General features: G+C 38.5%; 1 protein-coding gene across 1 annotated transcript; it reads left to right on the top strand.

The window, feature by feature from the left end:
* The first annotated feature begins 473 nt into the window (after positions 1-473).
* LOC147529003 (endogenous retrovirus group PABLB member 1 Env polyprotein-like) lies at positions 474-21,505 on the top strand. The gene is made up of 2 exons (XM_086609292.1): positions 474-1,266; positions 21,183-21,505. The coding sequence occupies exons 1-2, from the start codon at positions 474-476 to the stop codon at positions 21,503-21,505; spliced, it is 1,116 nt and encodes a 371-aa protein (XP_086465418.1).
* Positions 21,506-23,270: the final 1,765 nt, after the last annotated feature.

The following is a 23,270-nucleotide window of genomic DNA, read 5'->3' as shown; positions in this document are numbered from 1 at the left end:
CTATGCAAAGTGCCTCCGATCCTTTTCGCACATGCCTTATCGGTGTGCCAATACTTTGGCCAAATAATAGCACAAACATAACAGAATTCAAGGGATTCGTCAATGCCACTGCTCTTTCGTACCAGCAACCCAGTGGCGTAAGACGAGCCTGTAGTGGATGGGATTGGCCTTTCGATGTGGGATCGGAAGTCCAAGCCGCCTTGATTAGATCACTCAATGTGACCATCCCCGCAGGACTGCAAGAACTTGATCTTTTAGGTAGCTTGTTACCAGGGACATGGAAAAATGTTTCTGGTTTATGGAACCAGTTAATGAGTCATGACGCCATATGTAAAATCATTCACCCTCCCATGCAACTTGTAACTGGCTCTGGAGTGGTTTGGTTCCAAACGCTGAAGCAAGCCTATTAGACTAAATTAGGACGCAGTTTCTTCTTCCAAGATAAACCGCGTTTCAATGTGTCCGGCACATCAATGTGGGGAAATGTAAAAACTGGAGCGCTCATTGGGAAAGTATTTACACATGATACGCTCCTGCCCCCCGGAATTTTTCTGATCTGTGAAGATCGTGCCTGGCCCGGAATTCCACAAGGACCTATCGGTGGTCCTGGCTATTTGGGTCGCCTAACTCTCTTTGCCCCTAGCATTCATGATTTTCAAGCTGAACGAACAACCCGAACAAGTCGGGGTAAGAGGAGCCTAAAAGAATTTGACGGCACTTGTAATGACAACGTGCAGCTGCTGAATCCAGCTGAAATAGCAGCACTATCTGTCTTCCTTCTAGGAGCCTCTGACGGCAATGCTAATAGTCAGTTAGCTAAGCTTGCTTGTTGGGCATTGAAACAATTCAATCTTACCTCTAACATTCTCGCTTCTCTATTGCTTGATGTAGATGATATCCGGCATGCTGTATTGCAAAATCGCGCTGCTATTGATTTTTTGCTGCTAGCTCAAGGCCATGGTTGTACTGACTTTGAAGGCATGTGTTGTATGAATCTACCTGACCACTCTCAAAGCATTCATAAGCAACTTGCAAACCTTCAAAGTAACATGCATCATATCACGACACGAGATGACCGGTTCTCAAACTGGTTTGGTAGTTGGAACGTACCAGGATGGATAAAAGGATTAATCATACAAGGCATAACGATATTAGTTGCATTGCTGTTTATGATTCTCTTAGCAGGGTGTGTCCTGAAGTGTGCCTCTCGGGTCCTCCTTAAAGCAATGCCAGGACTATGGATTGTCCAAAAACAGAAAGGGGGAAGTGTGGAGGAATTCCTTTCCGAGACTGGCCATAATATTCTCTCGGGTATGGACAATCCCTGTTTGGGCCCCAGAGCACAAGGTTACCAGCTAGATTACTTTTGTCCTTCAAGTTAAAACAATGGCCTTAAAAGGAAACGTAGACTGATAGCCTGCCAAGATGCACGCCTCCTGGATGCCTCTCCGATGACCGCAATGAGGAGACTGAAGGGATGAGCTTATTACCTGTGGTCTGCCAGCGCTGTCCTATCACTATAGCCCACGAGAGTGTGTTTATGCTAAGCAAGCCAATTGTAGTATGTAGTCGTGTCACGCCACATTCCGCTATATAACCTGTGTGCTGTTTGTAATAAACGGAGCATGATCTTTTAACCATATTGGTGTATGTTCATGACTCTGGGCCGTCCACAGTAGGGCACTGCAACAATCCATGATGACTAGAAATACGAAAATATGAATATATGCATATCCTGCCTCCTGCCTTCATAACAGTGCTATTGGAATATCAACATGTATTCTCAACATTAAAATTTTGCAAGAAATAAAAACATAAAAGTTTGGGCAGGGAGGATTTCTAGGGCTTAGTCTTAGAATAATACCGGAAATGTTAATATGCATTGCTAATGTGTAATGCATAAACTATCCCAATTATGAACAAACTTTGAGTAAAAACCTTTTCACTTACACTGGCATATTATACTGGAATAGAGTAGATTAATTAAAATGTGTAAAGTTATAAAAGTAATTTATAATAGTATAATGACTATTCATGCACATATGGCATATTTAAATGAAAAAAGTAGAATGAAAGCCATTAGAGTCTCCCTGTACATTTTAGGATACATAACCAAGAATATTTTATGAATGGCTTGGGAAAATAAATACAAAAAGTCATGAAACTAAATGTAAAAAGAGATGATACTCTGTATTTGTTTTTTACTGAGACATATGCTTTTTAACAAGAAAGAATATTCTAATAAAGGAAGGCCACTTCCTTTTACTGGAAAACTTTAAGGAAGCTCTGAACCTCGGGGACATACTGAAATTGAGGAACACACTTCAGATGGGTAGAGTTAACTGTCTGTACAGTAATAAATATGCTTTTGGGTTTATTTTAATTGGACTCAGTCCCATTTTTGTCCTTGTCCTTGAAGGGCAGCAGGAACTATAATTGATAAGGTTGGGGGACTAAAATAAGTGCATTAAGTTGCATCAAAAATTGACAGAATAATAATATACCAACTGTGAATATAATGTGCAGCAATGTTCTTGCCTACAAGGTTCTGAGAATAAAATCATTACAATATGTACAGAATGAAATAAATTTATGTGAACTCTATATCATACTGTAGTTGTTTCCCTGTGTTACTAACACCCTCTTAATTTCCTTCTGGTCTGAACTGCAAACAGAACCTCCTCACTACATGTCGTTGCAAGATTCCACAAAATTCTGATCAGTATGGTAGACGTTTCCATAATAAAGGAATACAAACCAGAAATCTCCATGAACTGGTATGGACTACACCTGCCTCAAACTCCATATTTAAGTTAATTTAGCATTTTGTACTCAGAGTTTTTAGCTCTGTCAAAACTTGAATCTAATTAGAGCACAAATGCTGAAGGAATCCTGAGCCAAATTTAAATACTAGTCCCCTGGCAACCTACCTACTGCTACAAAGATGCAAAATTTAACTAGGACTTGGGCCCTCAACAGGAACATCTCTTGATCTTGCTTTATTCATATAGTCAGCTGCTGTGGGCTAACTCCTGTGGGCAGCCAAGCACCAGACGGTCACTCACTCACTCACTCACTCACTCACTTCTGACCCTATCCCCAGTGGGATGATAGAAGAGGAAAGGAAGAAAAAAAGCAAGAAAACTTGGGAGTCAAGATAAAAGAAAACAGAACAAAAGTTTAATCAGTGAAGGATAAGTAGGAGAAGAGAAAAGAAAATAAAACAAAATGAGTGATGCAAAGGCAATCACTCACCACTTCCCATGGGTAGATTGATGTCCAGCCAGTTCCTGAGCAGAAGATAGCTAATCCTCCTGTCCTAGTTTTAGCTGGGACAGTTAGCTCTTCTTTTTAACAGCTAGAAGAGCTCCGTGTTTTGGTTTTACTCAGAGGCTCGATCTGAGAAGAATGCTGATAGCAAGATGATGTTTGAGACTCCAAGGACTTTTCAGTGTGCCAGAGTGCAGAAACACGGCGGGATAAAGGGGGAGCATAGCTGAGACAAGGGGGACATGATTCCCCTTGTAATTTGTAGTGGAACTTAAGATTGAGGGCCAAACTGGCCAATTAGTATTCCATATCATGCAGCGCCATGCCCAGTATAAAAGTGAGGGTCAGCCGGGAAGAAGGGCTTTTGCGCTTTGGCTCTTTCGGCGCTTTTGCTCTTTTGCGCTTGCTGCACTTTTGCTCTATTGTTTTTCTTTCTTTTTCTCTCTCTCCCAGTACTCCCACTCTCGGAGTACTATCTCTCTCTCTCTCTGCCCCTCTCTATTTCGGGGCCTTGCGTTCGTCCGGGATTGCAGCTTCGGGAAGAGACGGGCTTCGCATACAAGGGGGTGGTGAGCATCTGCCCTGTGTATTAAATCATCTGTATTAAATTGTTCTTATCTCAACCCACGGGTTTCCTGTTTATCCTTTAATTCCCTCCCTCATTCCTGGGGGTGGGGGAGGGGGAGTGACCGGCTGTGTGTGGGGGTTCAGCCTAACCCACGACACCTCCTAAACCCCTCTCTTTTCTCTTTTATTGCTGAATGTGATGTCATATGATATGAAATATCTCATTAGTTAGTTCAGATCATCTGCCCAGCTCTGTCCCCTGCCAGCCCATTGCACATCCCACAGTCTATTCACTGCGGGAGGGGCAGACTGAGAAACAGAGAAGGCCTTGATGATGTGCAAACACTGTTCAGCAAAAGCTAGAACATTAGAGTAATATTAGAACTGTTTTGGTCAAAAATCTAGAACACAGCATCATATGAGCTGTTATGAAGAAAATTAACTCTCTCCTAGCCAGACCCAGCACACCAGCCTGCCAATTAGTACTCCGTTTTCATCCAATTCCCCTGCACGTAACAGTATCTGTTCATCTTCCTCAATCTCAGTAGTAACAAAAATCCACTTCTGAGGAATAATTTCATATTAGTTGAATTCAGTCTCCAACAATGTCATGGAACGTGTTCTTTCATTAGGGTTTGTTACTTTACAATATTCTGGAAGTATCTGCCTGTATATTTTGATCCCTTCTGCATTTAAAAGGTTATTTGGAAGTACTGAGAGCAATTTAATATGAACATAGAGATGAGGTAAGAAGTGGATTGTTAACATTAGGATCTCATCTGCTGTCTACATTGAACTCATGACAGGACATAGGTTTTGGCCACAAATTTGTGATATTTGGTCCCAGAGCTTGAGTTTTTAATGAAGGCTATGTGGACCTCACTGCAGGAGATTAGTCAGAATACCTGACACAGCCTGATAAACCAGATGGTAAGAGCAAACACGGAGACAGTGAGCAATAAAGATAGTAACTTGAGGCAAGAGTCCTGAAAGGAGATTAGGCAATGTATATATTAATTAGGGTAGAAGTAATTAGCAAGATACAATGATTAAGAGACACAATTATGAAGGGCACATAGAAGGCAGATGACCAGAAATTATTTGACAGAGTAATGGGCTGAAAAAACAAAGGGCATGAACCAAAGCTAAGAAAAGACTGGTCAGCAAGGGAGTTCAGGATAAATTTCTTCACACACAGGGTGATTAATGTGTAGCACTACAAGCTATTAGGTGGGGAAAAGCTAACCCTCAAATGGTAAACACATCTGAATCAGTCAGATAGGTAGATGAGCTGCATGGACTAATTCTGTATATTCTCTCTGCTGCAAGAATGGCAAAGGTAAAGCATTACTTAAATTACTGGGATAATAAATAAAGTTTTTTCAATGATACTTACAGTGACAAAAATCAAAACCAAGCACATTTACTTTAGTAGTCTATTTCTCCACGAAAAAAAAAAAAAATCACAGGACTTGTTTTACTCCAAAATATTTTAAGCAAAATAATTCTTTCTGATTTTATTGCTAACCAGAACATGATAATTCTGGATGCATCTCCCATAGAAGTTATGTATCTGTAATGAGGGACCCAGAAGATTTCTCCCTCGAGTTTGTTAGCCGAATTTCCTGCTTGTAGGTCCAACCATGGGGCAGGCTGAGCACATGTTCAAGAGAAGAGATCCATAATATAATTTACCAATATAATAGCAGCAGCTGAGCACTTAGTCGGAGAAACAGGCTATGTGCCAGCCCACATGACTGTTCAGCACTGAGCACAAATAACGTGACTCCATCCCTTCCACACGGAAGCCTCAAACAAGATCTTCTGCCTTTCCCACTTCTCCTTACTTCTGCGCTAAACAAACCAACACTATCCTCCACCACACTGTATCCAGCTCTATTTTTATCTTTCCCACCCATGAACCCTAAACCAATACCCTGCTCCACTCTGTCTTTTTTTTTGTCTCCCAGCATATGCCGCAAGCAGCACGAGATCTGTGCTCCTTCACTGCTGGCAAAAAGAGTGAGGTGCTCCCAGGTCAGCAATAACTGAGACTTTGTGAGCACGTTTCTGGCCACCCCATACCGACACTAAGATGCCTCTCTGCCCTGTCCCCTGAAAGGTAAGCAGCTGTGTACAGGTAGTAAGGACCTGCTGCCGCAGAGTGACGGGTACCAGAACTACATCACCCTGCTACTAGGAAATTTCAGGCTTGGATAGACGAATCTGTTCTGATATAACTGCCAATTATCAGGCATGGAAATATCAGTCACAGTTTTTCTGCTGGATAAAAACCTGCTGTAAGTGAGCGCTGCACCCCCAGCCTGAGGTGACACCAACAATGCCTACCCGAGTGAATTCTCACCACTCCCATCAGAACATCAGCTAGGATATTTAACAACTTCAACTTTCCCTGATGGAGACTAAGTACCTTCAGAATACAGAGGATAAATAAAATAGTCGAATTATGCGTGTGGAATTTTCTGTAGGCTGAGCAATACATTGACTGAGATCAAAAACTTTAGCCTTCATTATCCTGCAGATGAATTTCTGTGCTAAAAACAATATTTATTAATATCAGATATTTTATTAACAATATATAAATAACATATTGCTATGCAAATTTAAATTTCACATCATTTCACTTTTTAGTTTCCTTCCCCACTCAAAAGGAAACAAGCCAAAACAAACTGTCAATGTTGGATTTTTTATATTTACAATTTCAAAACACTTCTACAAAGCAAACAGTTGAATTGCTAAAATAAAATTAATAGTTTATACAACTGCACTCTAAAATCCAGGTTTTATACAAAACTTTCAGTTTTCTGTATTTCCATAGAACACGTTTAAGCAGAATTCAACAGATCTAACTTCAACTGCAATAATTTTTCAAGTCAAATGGATATGTAAACACTTCAAAATTAACATTTTTATAAGGTTAATGTAACTTAAGTTTTCTAACACTGAAAAATGAGTCATTTCCACATTGCATATCTATATGTTATTTTTAGGCAATAAGGGAATGTAGATCATTTTATAAAAAGCTTTTGAAGAGATTTATATACTAAGAAAGCAAAATGAGCCATTATCCAATTCAAATGATTGGCCTTTACTACATTTAAGATCATCAGTCAGGATGATCTATGAGTTTGAAACCTGGATCCCCTCCAGACTGATATGGAGTTCAGTCCAACAGCAACAGAGCTTAAGTTGCAGTATAAGTCAGGAGAAAGGAGATACAGAAGTCAATTTACAAAGGGAAATTCTTCTAAAATCTTTCCAGTTATCCTCCCATGTAGCCTAAACCAAAGGTGCATAACTGTCCTCCAAACTGATCAGTGGGAGTGGAGCTTATGCCTAAGAAACTCTGCTTAAGCCAGGAACAGGTCTTCATCCAGACGGCTCATATTATAGCAGTAAATGGTTTAGGTATATTCCCATATGTGAAAGAAGAGATTAGTGATACTGACCTTCTTTTTACAGCACTACAAAGGAAGAGTGATATCAGGGAGGTAGCCAGTGCATTGGGAAATTACTTATTCGCAAGTGTTTTGTCTGGATATAGAGATGAAAAATAGTTTTTAGCAATCCCAAAGACCAAAGCAGCCAGGAAATCGTGTTCATACATTCTTGGTTCCTTCATGTAAAGTTATTATTATTGCCACAAATTTCTGAATGCTGTTTTGGCAGGAAATTCTAAATATAATAGAAGTTTATCACCAGAAAGTGACTATTACAGATATAAGAAAAAAACAATACACAGTGTCTTTTGTAATTCCTATGACAGTTCATCCCTCAGTAATATCACATAAGAGATTCCATGTTGGTGAGGAAAGAGTTGGACCACCTTTTTTAGACCGAGAAGTGCACAGAAGTCTGAAGTTTAATTGTACCAGAAATTCAGGAGAATTGGTAGTGAAGGGGAAGGATGAGAGCAAGGAGGGAAATAAAAGATTTATTTCAATGTGATTACAGCAGTTCTAACACAAAACAAGAATAATTCCTGTATGATCTAACCATTATTCCTCCTTGTACTGTTGTCTGTTCTGCAACACCTCAAGCAGACAACATGAATATCAGGACTGATCTCCAGCCTGTTACTTTCCTCATAGGACATTGTGATGGGATGTGCTGTTTCCCATCAACATATTAAACATTTCCTGGTCACTAACCTGGACTTTGGTTGGTAGAGACTAAGCAGAACAGAAAGGCTGACTTTCTATACTTTCTTTACTAACCGAATTAAAATGAAACAGACACTTAGCATGTCCTTGGAATCAGCTATTTCTCATAACTCTAACCTGGGCATAGGAACAGCCATGGGCTGCACAGCCAGAGTAGTGAGGGAGCTTTTTTAGCCTTGCCTCACATTAACATATTAGTATATGATGAACTTTCCTTTCTCCAAAACTATTTTACTCATCTGAGGGTAGAGGACAGACCCTTAAAGGAGTCTTGTTTTCTTTCCTCTACTAGTCATCCGTATTGTTCCTTTCCCAATATCCTTCTGTTCTTAACGTTGTTGCATTTGTATTTGGAAAGGGTAACTTTCAGTTTCCTAAAACAAACTGCCCTGTAACATCTTAAAATTGTTTTTCCTTTGTGACAGTTTCACTCTATGTCCATATTACTCAGAAAACACAAATATTTTCTATAGTTGAGAATCTATGTACTGGAAAAAATGTTACACAAAAACACAACACAACTTCATTTGTCTACAGATGGGAAGCCACAGCATGAAGAAAGTGCCACATCATTTTTTCACAAAACTAATTCCTTGCTTCCAATTACATTACTACTAATAATAATCAAGATCTTATTACACAAGTGTAATTACTTAAGCATCCATGTACAAACAGTTTAATTATTTTTTTTTAATCAAATGAGTTTCCTGCAAGAGTATATGTATCTAAACTATGTGAATTCAGACTCTGACCCTCAGACTTGGCTTGCAACAAGATTGGCTCACTCTAATACAAACAGAGCTCCTGGTTAAGTATATTTCAATAAAAAGACAAATCTCAAATTAACTGAAAAATAAAATTTAAGTCTGTAAATGCACATGCACAGAAATTTAGCTACAGTATGAACATTAAGCAAAAGGGGGAAGATGACATCACCAAACAGAGACTGAGCCAGCTTATAAAATGATTCTACAAATGATTTGTTGCATGAATCTTTTTCTCTAACCAGCATAACAGGAAATCCTAGGGGAAAAAAAAAATCTCTAACATTTCTTCAAGTACTGAGCCCAGAGGTGCTAATCACCTCTGAACCTGGCATTAGGTTCACTCAAGTTTCTTGGCTACATTGACCTTCCCTTGAGTTCTCTGTGCTCAGAATTATATAAGATTAACAATTTGCTGCACAAGTGATTTAATCAGAACTGAGCTAACATAGCTCTGTTAGATATCACTAGCCAAGCTACAACAAATGATGGTTATATACACATATATGTATAAATACACTTACACACAAATATTAGTTCTGGAGAGAAAAACATAAATCAGTGGAAAATACAAAACACTGCAAAGACTTAGGAAGTACACAAAAAACTACTAGATTTCTCTATCTACGTGTCATGGTTCAGCCCGGCCGGCAGCTCAGCCACCGCTCAGCCGCTCGCTCACTCCTGCCCTCAGTGCGGTGCAGAGGAGAAAAACGTAACCAAAGGTCTGAGGGTCGAGACGAGAACAGGGAGGGATCACCCACCGACCATGGCCCCGGGCAAAACAGACTCATCTTGGGGACAGATCAATTCAATTTATTAACAGTTGCTTGGGAGGATAACAAGAAACGAAGCCACATCCTAATAAAACAACACCTCCCCCTCACCTCTCCCTTCTTCCCGGCTCTGCCTCCTCCCCCAGCGGTGCAGGGGACGGGGAACGGGGGGTCGCAGGTCAGTTCGTCACACGCTGTTTCTGCCGCTCCTTTCTCAAAGGAGGAGGATTCCTGACACTCTTTTCCCCTGCTCCAGTGGATTCCCTGATCCAGGCTGCTTGAATTGCCTCTCAACCTGCAAGTCTCATCAGCTGTATGTAATTCTGACCAGCAGGTGCAGCATGTAGCAACCATCCAGGCCAACCAAAGGCAGGGGAAACAGCAGTGGCATTCTTAAGTTACATGGAAAACAGAAGACGAAGCTGTGGGATAAAGGTCTGTTTCAGTAGTAATGCGATTTTGGAAGGGATGAAGGAATGATTTTAGTATAATTAACTGGGGAAAACAGAGATTTTGAGAGCAAGGAATCACATTTGTGTTTAGGGCATGCAGTAAGAAACACAGTGTGTTTTAGCAGGGTAAGAGAGATCTAGATGACCTACTGAGGTCTTTTCCTGGCTGAAATATTCTATGAATCTAGGTGAGGAACTCTTCAGTGTACAAAATTCACTATTCTGTCACAAATGTGACTTCAGTAATTCTAGTGTTCCACAACAATTTTTTTTCCTAAATTATGTTTTTTCAGATCACATTAGAAGATGCATACCTCATCCCGTGCCCATGAAATACAAGGTTGCTCAGTACTCAACTTTTTAATGTTTTATAACTTTTTTTGATAAAGAAGTCTTTTCAAAAAGGATGTTGTTGCTGGTATTTCTGTAGCAGTAGGCTCTGGCCCTAGTTCCAATTCTTTTTTATATGATAATCAGAAGTCCTATTTCTGCAAGTGCTGCTGGGATCAGACCTTATTAGACCCAGAATTACTGGTAAAGAAGTCTTAACATCTTTGCAGTGTCATTTTAGTCCCTAACAGTAAGAGAATTTGACTTCCCCTTTAGAGCGCCATTATGTCCTCAAAGCACTTATTCCTACAGACAGGTACTCTACTAGAGGCAAGAGACAGAACTTAATGCTTTATTGTGAAATTATAAAAGCTATCCTTGCAGATACTTTTCATGTTTTTTTTTTATTATTTTAGTTTGTGTTAGTAGGTAAAAAGCATGATCACATTTTAACTACAAAGCAGGCTGCTCTTCTAGCTAACCGGACAGGCAACCATGACCTCATGATGAAAGAAAGGTGATTTATAATTTCTGTACTAAAGATCTTGTAACTGATGGTTGATGTAGTCTCCATTTAGCAGCCCTCAGCCTTAGATGAACACACCACTACCTTAAATTAACTCCTGCTCTGACAGCTCCCGTGTGGCTTTGCAATTGGGATTTGAAGTTTTTGGCATGTGTCCCCTCTGGTTATGTCTCTCTTTGCCTGTCAAGTGATTCCTCCATCTGGCCCACCAGCATCAGTACATGTCCCACAGAGCACAGTACTGCAGAAGGCTTCATATACTGGGAGTATATGTTCAAAGTTAACACAAATACAAGAGTCTACCAAGGACGGTACATGGACAGGTCTGTGCAGGATGAGGACCAGGCTCACAGGAAGATTAATGTAAATAAACATTCCAAACAGAAAAAGAAGAACAAAACCCAAACAAACAAACAAACAAACCCACCTAACTAAAGACTACATTAAGGCTATTTATTACAAAAATTTGAAAGGATCATGACAGAGAATAGAAGCATTTAAATACCATTAAACAAGATCTATATCAACAGTGCATTCATTCCTGTCAAGAGCGGAGGATCTTCAGATTCTCGTTGATGTTCAACCTTAATTTGGATGCCAATAGTGGATGAAGATGTTACACTCTTTGAGGAATACTTCATTCAACAGTTTGCACAACCCTGTCCCTTCCAATTCATCCTCCAAAAAGGGAAATTAGGAATACAAAATTGTTGTTCAGCAAGATTTATACTGATTTCTTCTTTTAAGAACAAAGAAATCTAGTAGAGGCATATTCCTAAGAACTTAGGTGAAAAATATTTAATCTCAAGTAATTGAAGTCTTAAGATATTTTGAAGTTTTATAAGCCATAGGTTAAGATCCCTTAGGAATGTCATTTTCTCAGTAGGAAGCAAAATGAGCTCCTGAAATAAACATTACAAAGTTGTTTTTTTTTTTTTTTAATTCATATCTTCCTTCAAGGGAAAGTAAAATACACTATGAGGTGCGTAATTTCCTCCAACAGTATATTTGTTTAATATTTTGTAGCTATACAGCACAGCAACTGGTTAGAATTATTTTTATGGACAACATAAACAGGGCTCTTAATATCAGCATTCTAATCCATTTTAGAGATGAGAAAACTGAAGCACACCACAATTACTAACTAAAATGTTAGAAAAAAAAAATTTATAAAATTAAAATCCACCATAAATAAGTCATTAACATAAAGTATCTTCAATTTTGAAAGCTACTTTGTTTTCAGTTTAAATAAACTCATTTGCTCCCTCCCACATTGTTGGACACATTTCTTCACTGGAGCCTTTGATATATTCACTGCCATTTCCTGAGTGGATACTTGGATCAGGTTAAGAAGAATTTGGGATTTACAGAATTATGTGAGTTAGTGTTTGATCCTAGTAGGAAAGTTGGACAGGAAAAATATTTCCTCTTTGGAGAAATATTTCTGATATCAGCATTTTCTCCATTTTGCATCAGGCTGAAAAACTAATATTTTGAAAACACAAAATTCTTACCTTTCCCAAAAATAAGTAGCTGACCTATAGCTACCTATGTCCTCAGTGCTCAACAAGGATATCAGATACATGGATTCAGTCTTAATGAGTGCTGTAGGAACCATCCCATTTTCTTTGCTATCCAAACAGGAATGAATAAATTAGTTAATTCTATTTCTTAACTGAAGAGGGATTTGTAGGCCTGAAAGCTGGTTTACTCTATTTTGCATCTCCTTCAGAAATTAATATTACTTCTACTTATCACTTTGTCTTTTTTCTTTGGAGTAATTCCACATTGTCCAACTGAAGTATTTGTTAGCACAAAGACTCCAAAGCTTACATACAGCCAAAACTTCCAGTACTTCTTTGCTCTTTATTTCAACATAGACAGAAGCTTTCTACTTCTACAGGATGGTTGGTATTTAATATAATTTATTAAATATTGAAGTAGATGTAATCAAGATTGCAATGAACACTCCTCAGTGCCCAGATTTGTTCTATAGGTAATTGCAAGTCCATTAGAAACAGCAAAGCTTTATCCCAAGCACCAACATGCTGCATAAGTGCTTTTTAGATAATTAAAACATTAATTAGGAAAACTGGAATTTTCCAGGTTTTTCAGTGTTCAACTGCTTGTGTTATATGGTTTCCCCAAACTCTTTGGATTTTGGGAGTTTGCAGCCTTTGACATGTAAATTTTTTAAAACTCTGATTGTCTTATTAGCGAAGTAGTTTTGCCATTAGTCGCATATTACGCTTATTTAAATTTCAGTTTTAAAATCTCTCCAGGCTACAAGAGATCTAAAACAACAATGGCAAAAGCTCAGTGCTATCAAAATCTAGATACTAACATCAAACTTGAGAAACAGAGCTCTTGTTTCACCCCAAAAATCCACCTGTAAATCCCAAGAAGAATTAAGCTTCTCAAAATAGCAATCCAAAACAATCAGCAGAATAAACAAAGGTCAGTCTAAAGTCAAATATGTTCTGCCTGAATCTGCCTGCAGGAGGCCAGGGGGAAACATTGACTCTGCACCCTTCCTGAGGCTGAAGTGGCTGGTGACCTCTTCTACTTGGGATATGCAACCCTGAAACTTCTGATATTAAACATATTATTTCTAGCTGAGAAAAAACCAGGAATTTTTCCTTTTCTATAGAAAGAGATTTGGTGCTTGTTACTTATAAAATAACAAGTAGCAACAGTTCAAGGACTAGAGGTTTTTCCTAGACTAAAGGAATTTAAAGATACAGTCTTTAAAGAATTAAAAGAGTCATTGAAAAAAAAGAAATCAAGAAATAAGAAGGAATGGAAGGGTATGTTGTAAGCTTAGAAGTTAGAGCCTTCACTTGGAATGAACTATTGCTGGTTATCGGTCCCTGCTTCCAGGATTGCATTCATATTTTATTCAAGGATTTTTCACATACAGATAATTCTGAAGTAGGAAACCAAATCCAAAGTATTGAGAGTGGCGAGCATCTCACATGCCTTTAGGTGTACATTCAAGGTGTTAGCAGCAAGAATGTAGCAAGAATGTGGTTACTCCAAGAGGGAGGATAAGGCAGGGATGACTCCAGAGCTAGCAACACCCTCGTTGACTCAGGTGCAGTCCCACAGAACCCAAGCAGGGTGCTGATGACAGGGACTATCAACAATCCCAGACACATCCATTGGGGAACCAGGTACAGGCTCCCTTCAGGGGGCCAAGTAAAGAGCAGCAGGAGGTGGTTCCAGAGGCAAGACTGCCACAGAGGAACAATGGAAACAAGCCAGGAGGCAGGCATACCTAGAGCATAGCTCAGGAAGGGATTAAAGCCCCAAAACTGAGTTGAAATGGGGCTCCTGGACCCATGGACAGGTGTAGGGAGAGGTTCCAGAGGCAAGTGGTCAGGGCCAGTAAAGCCTGGTAGTGCCCTGAGGGCCCTGACACAAAGCATCCATCAAGCTTCAAGATCAAAATCAGGTTTAGGCTTCACAGTAATTCTCAGGATAGTGGTGGTGTTGAGCATTGAAATGTCCTGATCTAGCTACCATAGGTCTGGTACTCAGACAGTATAGTAGTGTGTAGCTATCTGAGGGAAGAGAATTACAGCAGACATGTCTCCATTTGCATGTGGGCAAAACATATTTTTATCAGATTTGCAATAAAGTTCAGAATATTTAATTGAGTTGGCTTTTGAGGTTCTACTTACCATGTTGGTTACATTCCACTCTCAGATCAAGAAAAATAACCAGGACAGTGAAAATAAAGAACAACATTTCACATTCAATTTGCTTCAGTTGCCAAAACAACACAGAACAATCCTGATGCTAATTCCCAGTGATAGGGATTTTGTGGCAATTATGTCATCACTGCAATTAATTTCACAGTGAATATTGTATTCAGCCTGTGTAATCCTCCCCATGAGTAGCACTGATCTCTCAGCTCGGTCTAATTAGACAAAAACTTTCAGGATTACATTAAGATCAGACAGAAGACATTTCCAGAGAGTGAGGTCAGCAAATTACACATAGGAGACAGCAGTGGTAGTAGAGTAATGGTCATGCCTTGAACAAGGAAAGAGTGTGGCCTTTTGGGACTATACTGGAAAACTAAACAAACTCTTGAGCTCTTGCCAAGTCTAAAAACACAGAGCAAAGAGAACAAAATCAAACAAGGTAAAAATTATAAATAGTCTCCTTGCACACATTTAGGAAAGCCAAGTATAGTCCTGGTTATTGTTATAGCTGAACTGTTTTTGGCAAAAACCACATTTTTAATAAAATACTCAAGTCACTGGGCACAGAAACTCCATTCCAAAGTGAAGCTTATTCTGCTGGGGATATACAAAGCTATTTTTCTCAACTATTCAAGCCACTTTGCCTGCCACAAGCCTAATTCTGCTCTGCTGAAGTCAATAAAAAGGTTCCTATTGATTTCAACAAGCATCAGATCAGATCCAATGTCAAAATCATCCAGGAGGTAGAAGAGAAAATAACAGCTGAATATTGAAATGGCGTGATGAATATCTGCCGTTTTTAGCACTGCTTTTATACGTTCTTCTAAAAAGAATAACAGGAAGATGTGTCTATTTTACCGAAATATTAATCAGAAATAACAGATGTTTCATCAATGCATAAAAATACCACGAATTATTACTCTCCTTTGTGCATTGTTGATGTGAAAAAAGGAGAGTGGATCCATCAGCTTCTCTACTTATTCAAATTGTATCAGGAACTCTAATAAACAAGACACATGATAGATCAAAGCTGTGTGTACACAGAAACTATTTTTTTGCAAAAACCCAGTCCAAGAAATTCTGTATTTTGGCTATATGTAATGTGTCCATTAATAGCTAGATATCAGAAAATCAGGTTACTAATTTCAAAAAGTTTAGTACAAATAATTTTTCACATATGTGAAGCAAATTACTCTAGACTTAAAGATTCTCAAGTAATTACTTTAAAAATGTTTACATTAGTAAACTGTAACTAAAGAAAACAAGAATGCACCAAAATTTGATTTGTTTGCTGAACTATGTTTTGTCTAGATATAAAGAACAAAGACTGTACCACACATAATCCCTAGGCTGATATACAGAATAATAAACAGTATCTTTTCTGCTACAGGTTCTGATTTTTCTACAGATTCCTACTCTTTTCAGCTTTACCTAAAGCAAGTGGTAAAATATAGTAAAATTATTTCAATAGAAGAAAGTATAAAGGACAATAAAGAAAGCTTTTGTGTGTCTGCTTCCCCACTTTTCCTCAAAATATTTGTTACTTCCAACTGTCTGTAAAGGCATTTGCATATAAGAAATTCAGCAATGTCAACAGCAGCACTACTTACCAAAGTATAAATACATTTTAGACAGCACATGTTTTTCTAAGTTATTGGAACTGTCTATTGAGCTTTTAATGCTGCATCTTCTATCTTACGCACAACACTCAGGCACTAAAAAGAAAGCTGATTCTCTACCTTGTTTCTCATAAAGACAGCTGAAATTCAGTATATTCTTCTAAACTTTATTGAAGTCAATGCAGAGTTGGTAATAAAAATACAATGAAGATCATAAACATTCATTCACTTATATTTTATATATTCTGCTCGTGTCTAATCACAGAAGCCTTTCTGATCATGCTTAAAATCCATGACAAATGGCTTCTGTAATACATACAGTGTCAGGTTGTTTTGAGATTGGTGAGATAGCAATAGCACCTCATACCTTCATGGTTATTGTTCCCTTCCCTTGCGAAGAAAAATACAAGTGGGGAAAGAGGACATGTCTTGGAAGTCAAGAGGATCACTTGAATCCAGAAAACAGAGTGTGCTCATATTGTGCTCCTCTTACTACCTTCTAGGCTGTTTCTTCATCCTTCTTGCTGATCACACTGTCTCCATTGCATGTTAGATAACATGTAATGGTCTCAAAGAACTGTTTGGTTATAGGGATACAGAATCTCATACAGTAGAACAAACTTCCTTGAATATGTCTCAAGGTATGAATAACAGTGATAATCTTACTAGGTACAGCTTAATGCAAACTAGTGAAGATGATGGAAGTACCTGAAGTAAAGAGTGAGAAGTGTCATTGAAACTCAGAGATTCATTGTGGTTTACTCTGGTGCTCCCTAGAAACAGCTCTTCTGTCTATTTGACACCTGTTGAATTGACATTCTATATATTTGGCATCTGCTTTTATATATGTGTGTGTGTGTGTGTGTGTGTGCATGTACTGCTTTTATACATATACAACGTATTTGGCATCTGCTTTCACATACTTGTGGTATAGATGCACTAGCCAGTTTTTCAGATATTTTCTCCAAAGAAAAAAATTATGATCTAAAGCCCAAAATCTTGTTACTGGAACTGTAACATACTGTGCTGTTTCTTTTTCAGACACAAAATGGGATCTCTGTTCTTATATTCATTCTACCTCCGTTTCACAGATATCTTCACATAGTTTACAACTGCACATTCTTTTGTGTAGGTTCTTCATTTGTTTTTCTTCTTCATAACCATTTAACAGATAGAAAAGAGTCAAAGTGAGAAGCAACTATTTTCTGTGATAAAACACTTACTGGAAGACACTATAGGCATAAGTAATAATTGCAATACACATCCAACATCTGAAATATGCAGTTATTATCATTGGTTGAATTTTTTAAGATGTCAGTAAATCTGTATGAACAAATATTATATATATGGTTCATATATATAATATATATGAAATATATATATATAATATAATAATATATATAATATATATATATTAGCTATATCAAATATAGCTAATGAACTGAAGGATCTTTAAAGAACCATCACTTATCTGCTGTACCCCAAATAGCTCTGCTGTTAAAGTACTGGTTAGGTGTACCTGCACTATTGATTTTGAAAGATGATCTATTTCTAATGACAATATTAAAGTAAGTAGAAAAGCCTCACACCTCTTCCTGTCATTTAAATGGCATTCAACAGATATGATATAAATGAAAATCTAATTCATGGTGTCCTCTAAGTTTTTTGTTAAAAGACATTCTCAGAAATCTTATGTGCTTATCTGATTTTCCCCTCAGTTTTGAAAAGAAATCTCTTTCCACTAACATAGTCGCTCTAGTTCATATCATCCTATGGAATGGAACAAAATCAAATTAAGAATTTTTTTTTTCTTAATATCTGTAGAATGTTTGTCATATGAAACAATAGATAACAGTCACTAAATAGGACAAGTTCCCCTGGGAATAGGTGATGAACCTTAACTGCTTAAACAGCACTGTGTGTCCATGACATCTTATCTTTGCTCGTTTGGTTAATGTTTATAAATTGAGTCCCTAATTCAGCTAAGATTGAGAAAGCAGAATTCAAGTTTTATTGCTTACTGTCAGCATTATAAGCTTTGAAGTAAATTTCTTTCCCAATGTATTATCTCTTATCATTAACTACCAGGACATTCCTTATCCTACTTTTTCTGGATCAAGAAAGAGAGATAAGAGAGTAATATATCTTTGCAGAAACTAACCGAACCCTCTCTGAAACAAAATTCATCAACATTTAACCTCGTAACCACAACTAATATGTTTGTATTTTAGCTAAAGGTGACTTGGAAAGATATCTGCATCTAAGTATCCTAAAGTTCGTCATCCAGTGGAATTACATAATGTATTTGCATATGCTTCTGTATACTTACTTCAGCTTTGACATTATGTTGAGACAGTGGCTTATATTTACAGATCTTTTCAGGATTTCCTTCCAGAACTCTCAAGAGATATATAGCAATTTCCTGTATCACAAATGCAACATGTGGAGTTAATAATTCTTTCAAAATATTTCTAACACATCATTTATTAATTTAACCTTTACATTCAGTGGCTTTCTACTGATAGCTTTATAGCTGTATGTTGTGGTGGAGAGGATGGGAGGAAGTGAAGGGGTATATAAATCAAAGAAAATTCATTAGTAATACTGAAGTTGGAAATCCTCATATCTCTAGTACATTTCATTTCAATAAATGACGTCTAATCTTCAGAAACGTAAATCTTTTATAAGAAACTGATTGCAGGTTAACATGTAAAATATTCTAATAAGTAGCAAGAAATCTAAAATGCTTACTGCTATTTTCCAGTAAAGGAAAAGCTACTTCTAACATCAGATGAGTGAGTCACCACATGAAACCTTTGATCACTGAGCAATGTCTCACAAACTGTCAGTAGGACATTGCATTTTGCAGATACCATTTCTGAGTAATCTTTTTGGTATTAAAAACTTCAGCCACAAACACAATGACACAATTTATTGTCATCTTCCTTGTTTTTCCAGAAAGTGAAATACTGGTCCTTGGTACATTGTGCCCTAATCCACAGGAATAGATGTGTTTCAACAATAGGATGTGATTCTTGTGTGTGAACTTCTCATCTCATTTATTTTATTTTCTCAGTGGAAAAGTATCTTTTTAAACAAAATTTACAGCTTGAAAAGCAAACAAAGAGAATAGCCTTTGAAAAATATTTGAAGGTTTTTTCATTCCAAAGAGAAAAACACACTGAAATTGTTTTACCGTTCAAGGAAAATATGTGAGCTTTCATTGCTAGTATTCAAAATATGGTGACCTTCAATTTTATTTGTCTTTAAAAGAAACAAAATATTGAAAGAGAGCTTGAAAATGAAAGAAAAGATACTCGAAGTCTCTTCAGGGAAGCAAGTATCATTCATCACCACATCTGTGCAGGAAATGTAAACACAGGTCAAGTTTAAAAAAGACACAGGCATAAAACTAGAATGAAAGACACTTGTCTAATTTATGTCAGAGATCCTACACACAACTTTGAATGTATGTTTGTCGTGGTTTAACCTCAGCTGGCAACTAAGCTCTGCACAGCCACTCGCTCAGTCCTCCTCAGTGGGATGGGAGTGAGATTTAGAAGAGTAAAAGTGAGAAAACTCATGAGTTGAGATAAAGACTGTTTAATAGGGAAAGCAAAAGCCATTTATGCAAGCAAACCAGAACAAGGAATTCATTCACTATTTCCCATCGGCAGGCAGGTGTTCAGCCATTTCGAGGAAAGCAGGGCTCCATCACACATAACAGTGACTTGAGAAGACAAACGCCAACACTCCAAATGTCCCCCACTTCTTTCTTCTTCTCGCAGCTTTATATGCTGAGCTTGATGTCATATGGTATGGAATATCCCTTTGGTCAGTTGGGGTCAGCTGTCCCAGCTGTGTTCCCTCCCAACTTCTTGTGCCCCCCAGCCTACTCACTGGTGGGGCAGTGTGAGAAGCAGAAAAGTCCTTGACTCTGTATAAGCACTGCTCAGCACTCACTAAAACATCCCTGTATTATCAACATTGGTTTCAGCACAAATCCAAAACATAGCCCCATACTAGCAGCTATGAAGAAATTAACTCTATCCCAGCCAAAATCAGCACAATGTGGGAGAACAAAAAAAATAGAGACTGAGAGGACTGAAAGTTCCTTATGACGTTTCTTCTTATAAATTGAAAAGGAAGACATACAGCATGCTGAAACTCCAGGCATCTGCAAGTAATATGCCTCCTAGGGGCCTCTTATTTAGAAAAGTTCTAAACCATCCCTTTATATGTTTGTCCAAAAAAAAATGGCGTAGTGGGAACCTTAAAGTGACAAGCTGACACTGAAGATGAAGTGTCTCTCCTCTGGTAGCTGTTAATGGAAGAATAAGTTTTCTTTTGGTCTGTATCTTCTGTAGATGTTTTCCCCAGCCAAGGTGGATCTGCTGGAAAACTACTACTGACAATCATTTGTGCTGGTTCCTGCTCAGCTGACAGAAAGGCAACGCTCTCATCAGTTCACACTCTATAAATGCTTATCAAACCTATGAAAAACAATGAAAGCACTAACAGTCTTTGACAAACCCAAAACAATACCTCTGCCTTCATCACTGTAGGTAAGCCTTGGACTATTGTTTTGTACAGCTTACAAATAGAAGACCAAAACCTGATAATACTGAAGTGCTGGAATCAATCACATTGACTCAACTGTCTCATTCACTGTTTCTATCTAAACATTTATAACCTAAATAAACTATGATTTAGACTTTTTCACTCTAATCCAGAATAATTTTCTGTTATTATTGTTGAGTTTTTAAATAAGTACAATAAATATATTACCAACAGCTTATTGAATACATTTAAACTGTTTGAATGTAGCAAAAATAAGCTGGCAACCATATTTATCAGTATTATCTTAGTAAGAGATATTTTATCAGATATTTACATACACTCATATTAAAGTAAAACATAGAGATAAAGTAGTGTTCAGTGACAGTGAAGTCTAGAGTGCATTGTTAACAACTTTCTGGCATAGGTGATCAAGGACGCAACAGGAAGGGTGCTTTTCTAGACTTCCTGCTTGCAAAAAACGAAGAACTGGTTGGGAATGTGGACGCTGGGAAAGGCTTGGCTGAAGTGACCATGAGAAGATGGAGCTCAGGGTCAAGAGAGAAGGGAGCAAGGCAAAAAGCAGGACACAAACCAAAATTTCAAGAGAGCAGACTTGACCATCTTCAGAGATCTGCTTGGAAGAATCCCATGATATACATCCCTGGAGAGAAGACAGGTCCAGAAATGCTTGTTGATATTCAAGGATCACCTCCTCCAAGTACAAGAAAGACCTGTCCCAACAAATAGGAAATCAAGCTAAAAAACAAGAGGATACCTGGATGAACAAGGAGCTCCAAATTCAACCCAAACATAAAATGGAAGTGTACAACAAGTGGAAGCAGGGGCAGATGACCCAGGTGGACTATAAAGTTGTTGTCTGGTTGTGCAGGAATAAGGTTAGGAAAGCCAAGGCTGGCATGGAGTTGAATCTGGGAAGGGATGTGAGGGGCAGTAAGAAATGATTCTACCATACAGAAGCAGCAAAAAGACTTCTAGGGGAAATGTGGTCCTGCTGCTGAGTGAAGCAGGGAACCAGGTGAAAAATGACAGGCAAAAGGATGAGATACTCAATGTCTGCTTTGCTTCAGTCATTACCAGTAAGACCAGCCTTCGAGACTCTCAGGCACCCAAAACTAGAGGGAAAGTCTAGAACAAGGAAGACTTGCCTTTGATTAGGAATCACCAGGCCAAGAAGCACTGCACATACCTAAGTCAATGACAGGCTGCACTCATCAGTTGGCTGATGTTACCGCAATGTCACTCTAAATTATCTTTGAAAGGTCCTGGCAACTATAAGAAGTTCCTGAGGACTGGAGGAAAGAAAATGTCAACTCAATCTTCAAAAAGCACAAGAAGAAAGATTTGCAGAACTATAAGTTGGTCAGTCTCACCTCAGTCCCTGGGAAAGTGGTGGAAAGAATCCTGGAATGCATGTCCAAGCATGTAAAGGACAAGAAGGTGATCGATCAGCATGGATTTATAAGGAGGAAATCATGCTTAACTAACCTGACAGCCTTCTACAATGAGATGACACAGCACCAAAAATTCTGGTTAGAGGTCAGTCATAGTGGTGTACTCCAGAGGCTGATACTGGGGCCAATACTGTTTAACATCTTCATTGATGACCTGAGGACAGAGTATGGTCTCAATGATTTCATAGGTGATACAAAAATGTGAGGAGTGGTTGATACAACAGAGGGTTGTGCTGCCATCCAGGATGACTTAGACAGGCTGGAGAACTGGGCTGCCAGAACCTTATGAAGTTCAACAAGTGAACGGTAAAGTCCTGCATCTTGGAAGAAATAACTCCAGGCACCAATACACACTAGGGGGCAACCATAGAATCATAGAATAGTTTGGATTGGAAGTGACCTTAAAGATCATCTAGTTCCAACCCCTCTGCCATGGGCAGGGACATCTTCCACTAGATCTGGTTGCTCAAAGCCTCATCCAACCAGTTGGAACTCATCAACCAGGTGGAAAAAAAAGCCCTGTGGAGAAGGACCTTGGAGTCCTGGTGGACAACAAGCTGATCATAAGCCAGCATTCCACCCTCATGGCAAAGGTGGCCAACAGTATCCTGGGCTGCATTGATAAGAATGCTGCCAGCAGGTTGAGGGAGGTCTACTCAGATCTGGTGAGGTCACACCTGGAGTGCTGTGTTTAGTTTTGGGCTCCCCAGTGCATGAAAGATAAGGACTTACTGGAAAAGTCCAGCAGAGGGCCACAATGATGATTAAGGTAACATCTTTCATTTGAGGAGAGGCTGAGAGAGCTGGGACTGTTCAGTCTGGAGAGGCTAAGAGGGGATTCCATTAGTTTATATAAACGTCTGAGAGGAGGGAATAAAGATGAGAGAACCAGACTCTTCTCAGCAGCATCCAGTGACAGGACAAAAGGCAATGGGCAAAAATTGAAACACAAACCATTCCACTGGACCACAAGAAAACATAGAATCATAGAATCATAGAATCATAGAATGGTTAGGGCTGGAAGGGACCTTCAAAGGTCA

The sequence above is a fragment of the Tauraco erythrolophus genome, chromosome 3 (assembly GCF_009769465.1).
Source record: "Tauraco erythrolophus isolate bTauEry1 chromosome 3, bTauEry1.pri, whole genome shotgun sequence".
Classification (NCBI taxonomy): domain Eukaryota; kingdom Metazoa; phylum Chordata; class Aves; order Musophagiformes; family Musophagidae; genus Tauraco; species Tauraco erythrolophus.
Note: the sequence above shows the minus strand (reverse complement) of the source record. Positions and strands in the feature narration are given on the sequence as shown.

Bases quoted from the DNA above. Each gene is read 5' to 3' on its own strand.
- LOC147529003 (XM_086609292.1), top strand. From the start codon at position 474: ATGTGGGGAAATGTAAAAACTGGAGCGCTCATTGGGAAAGTATTTACA. The intron at 1,267-21,182 runs GTGTGGAGGAAT...TTTCTGGCATAG, and splicing joins CCAAAAACAGAAAGGGGGAA to GTGATCAAGGACGCAACAGG.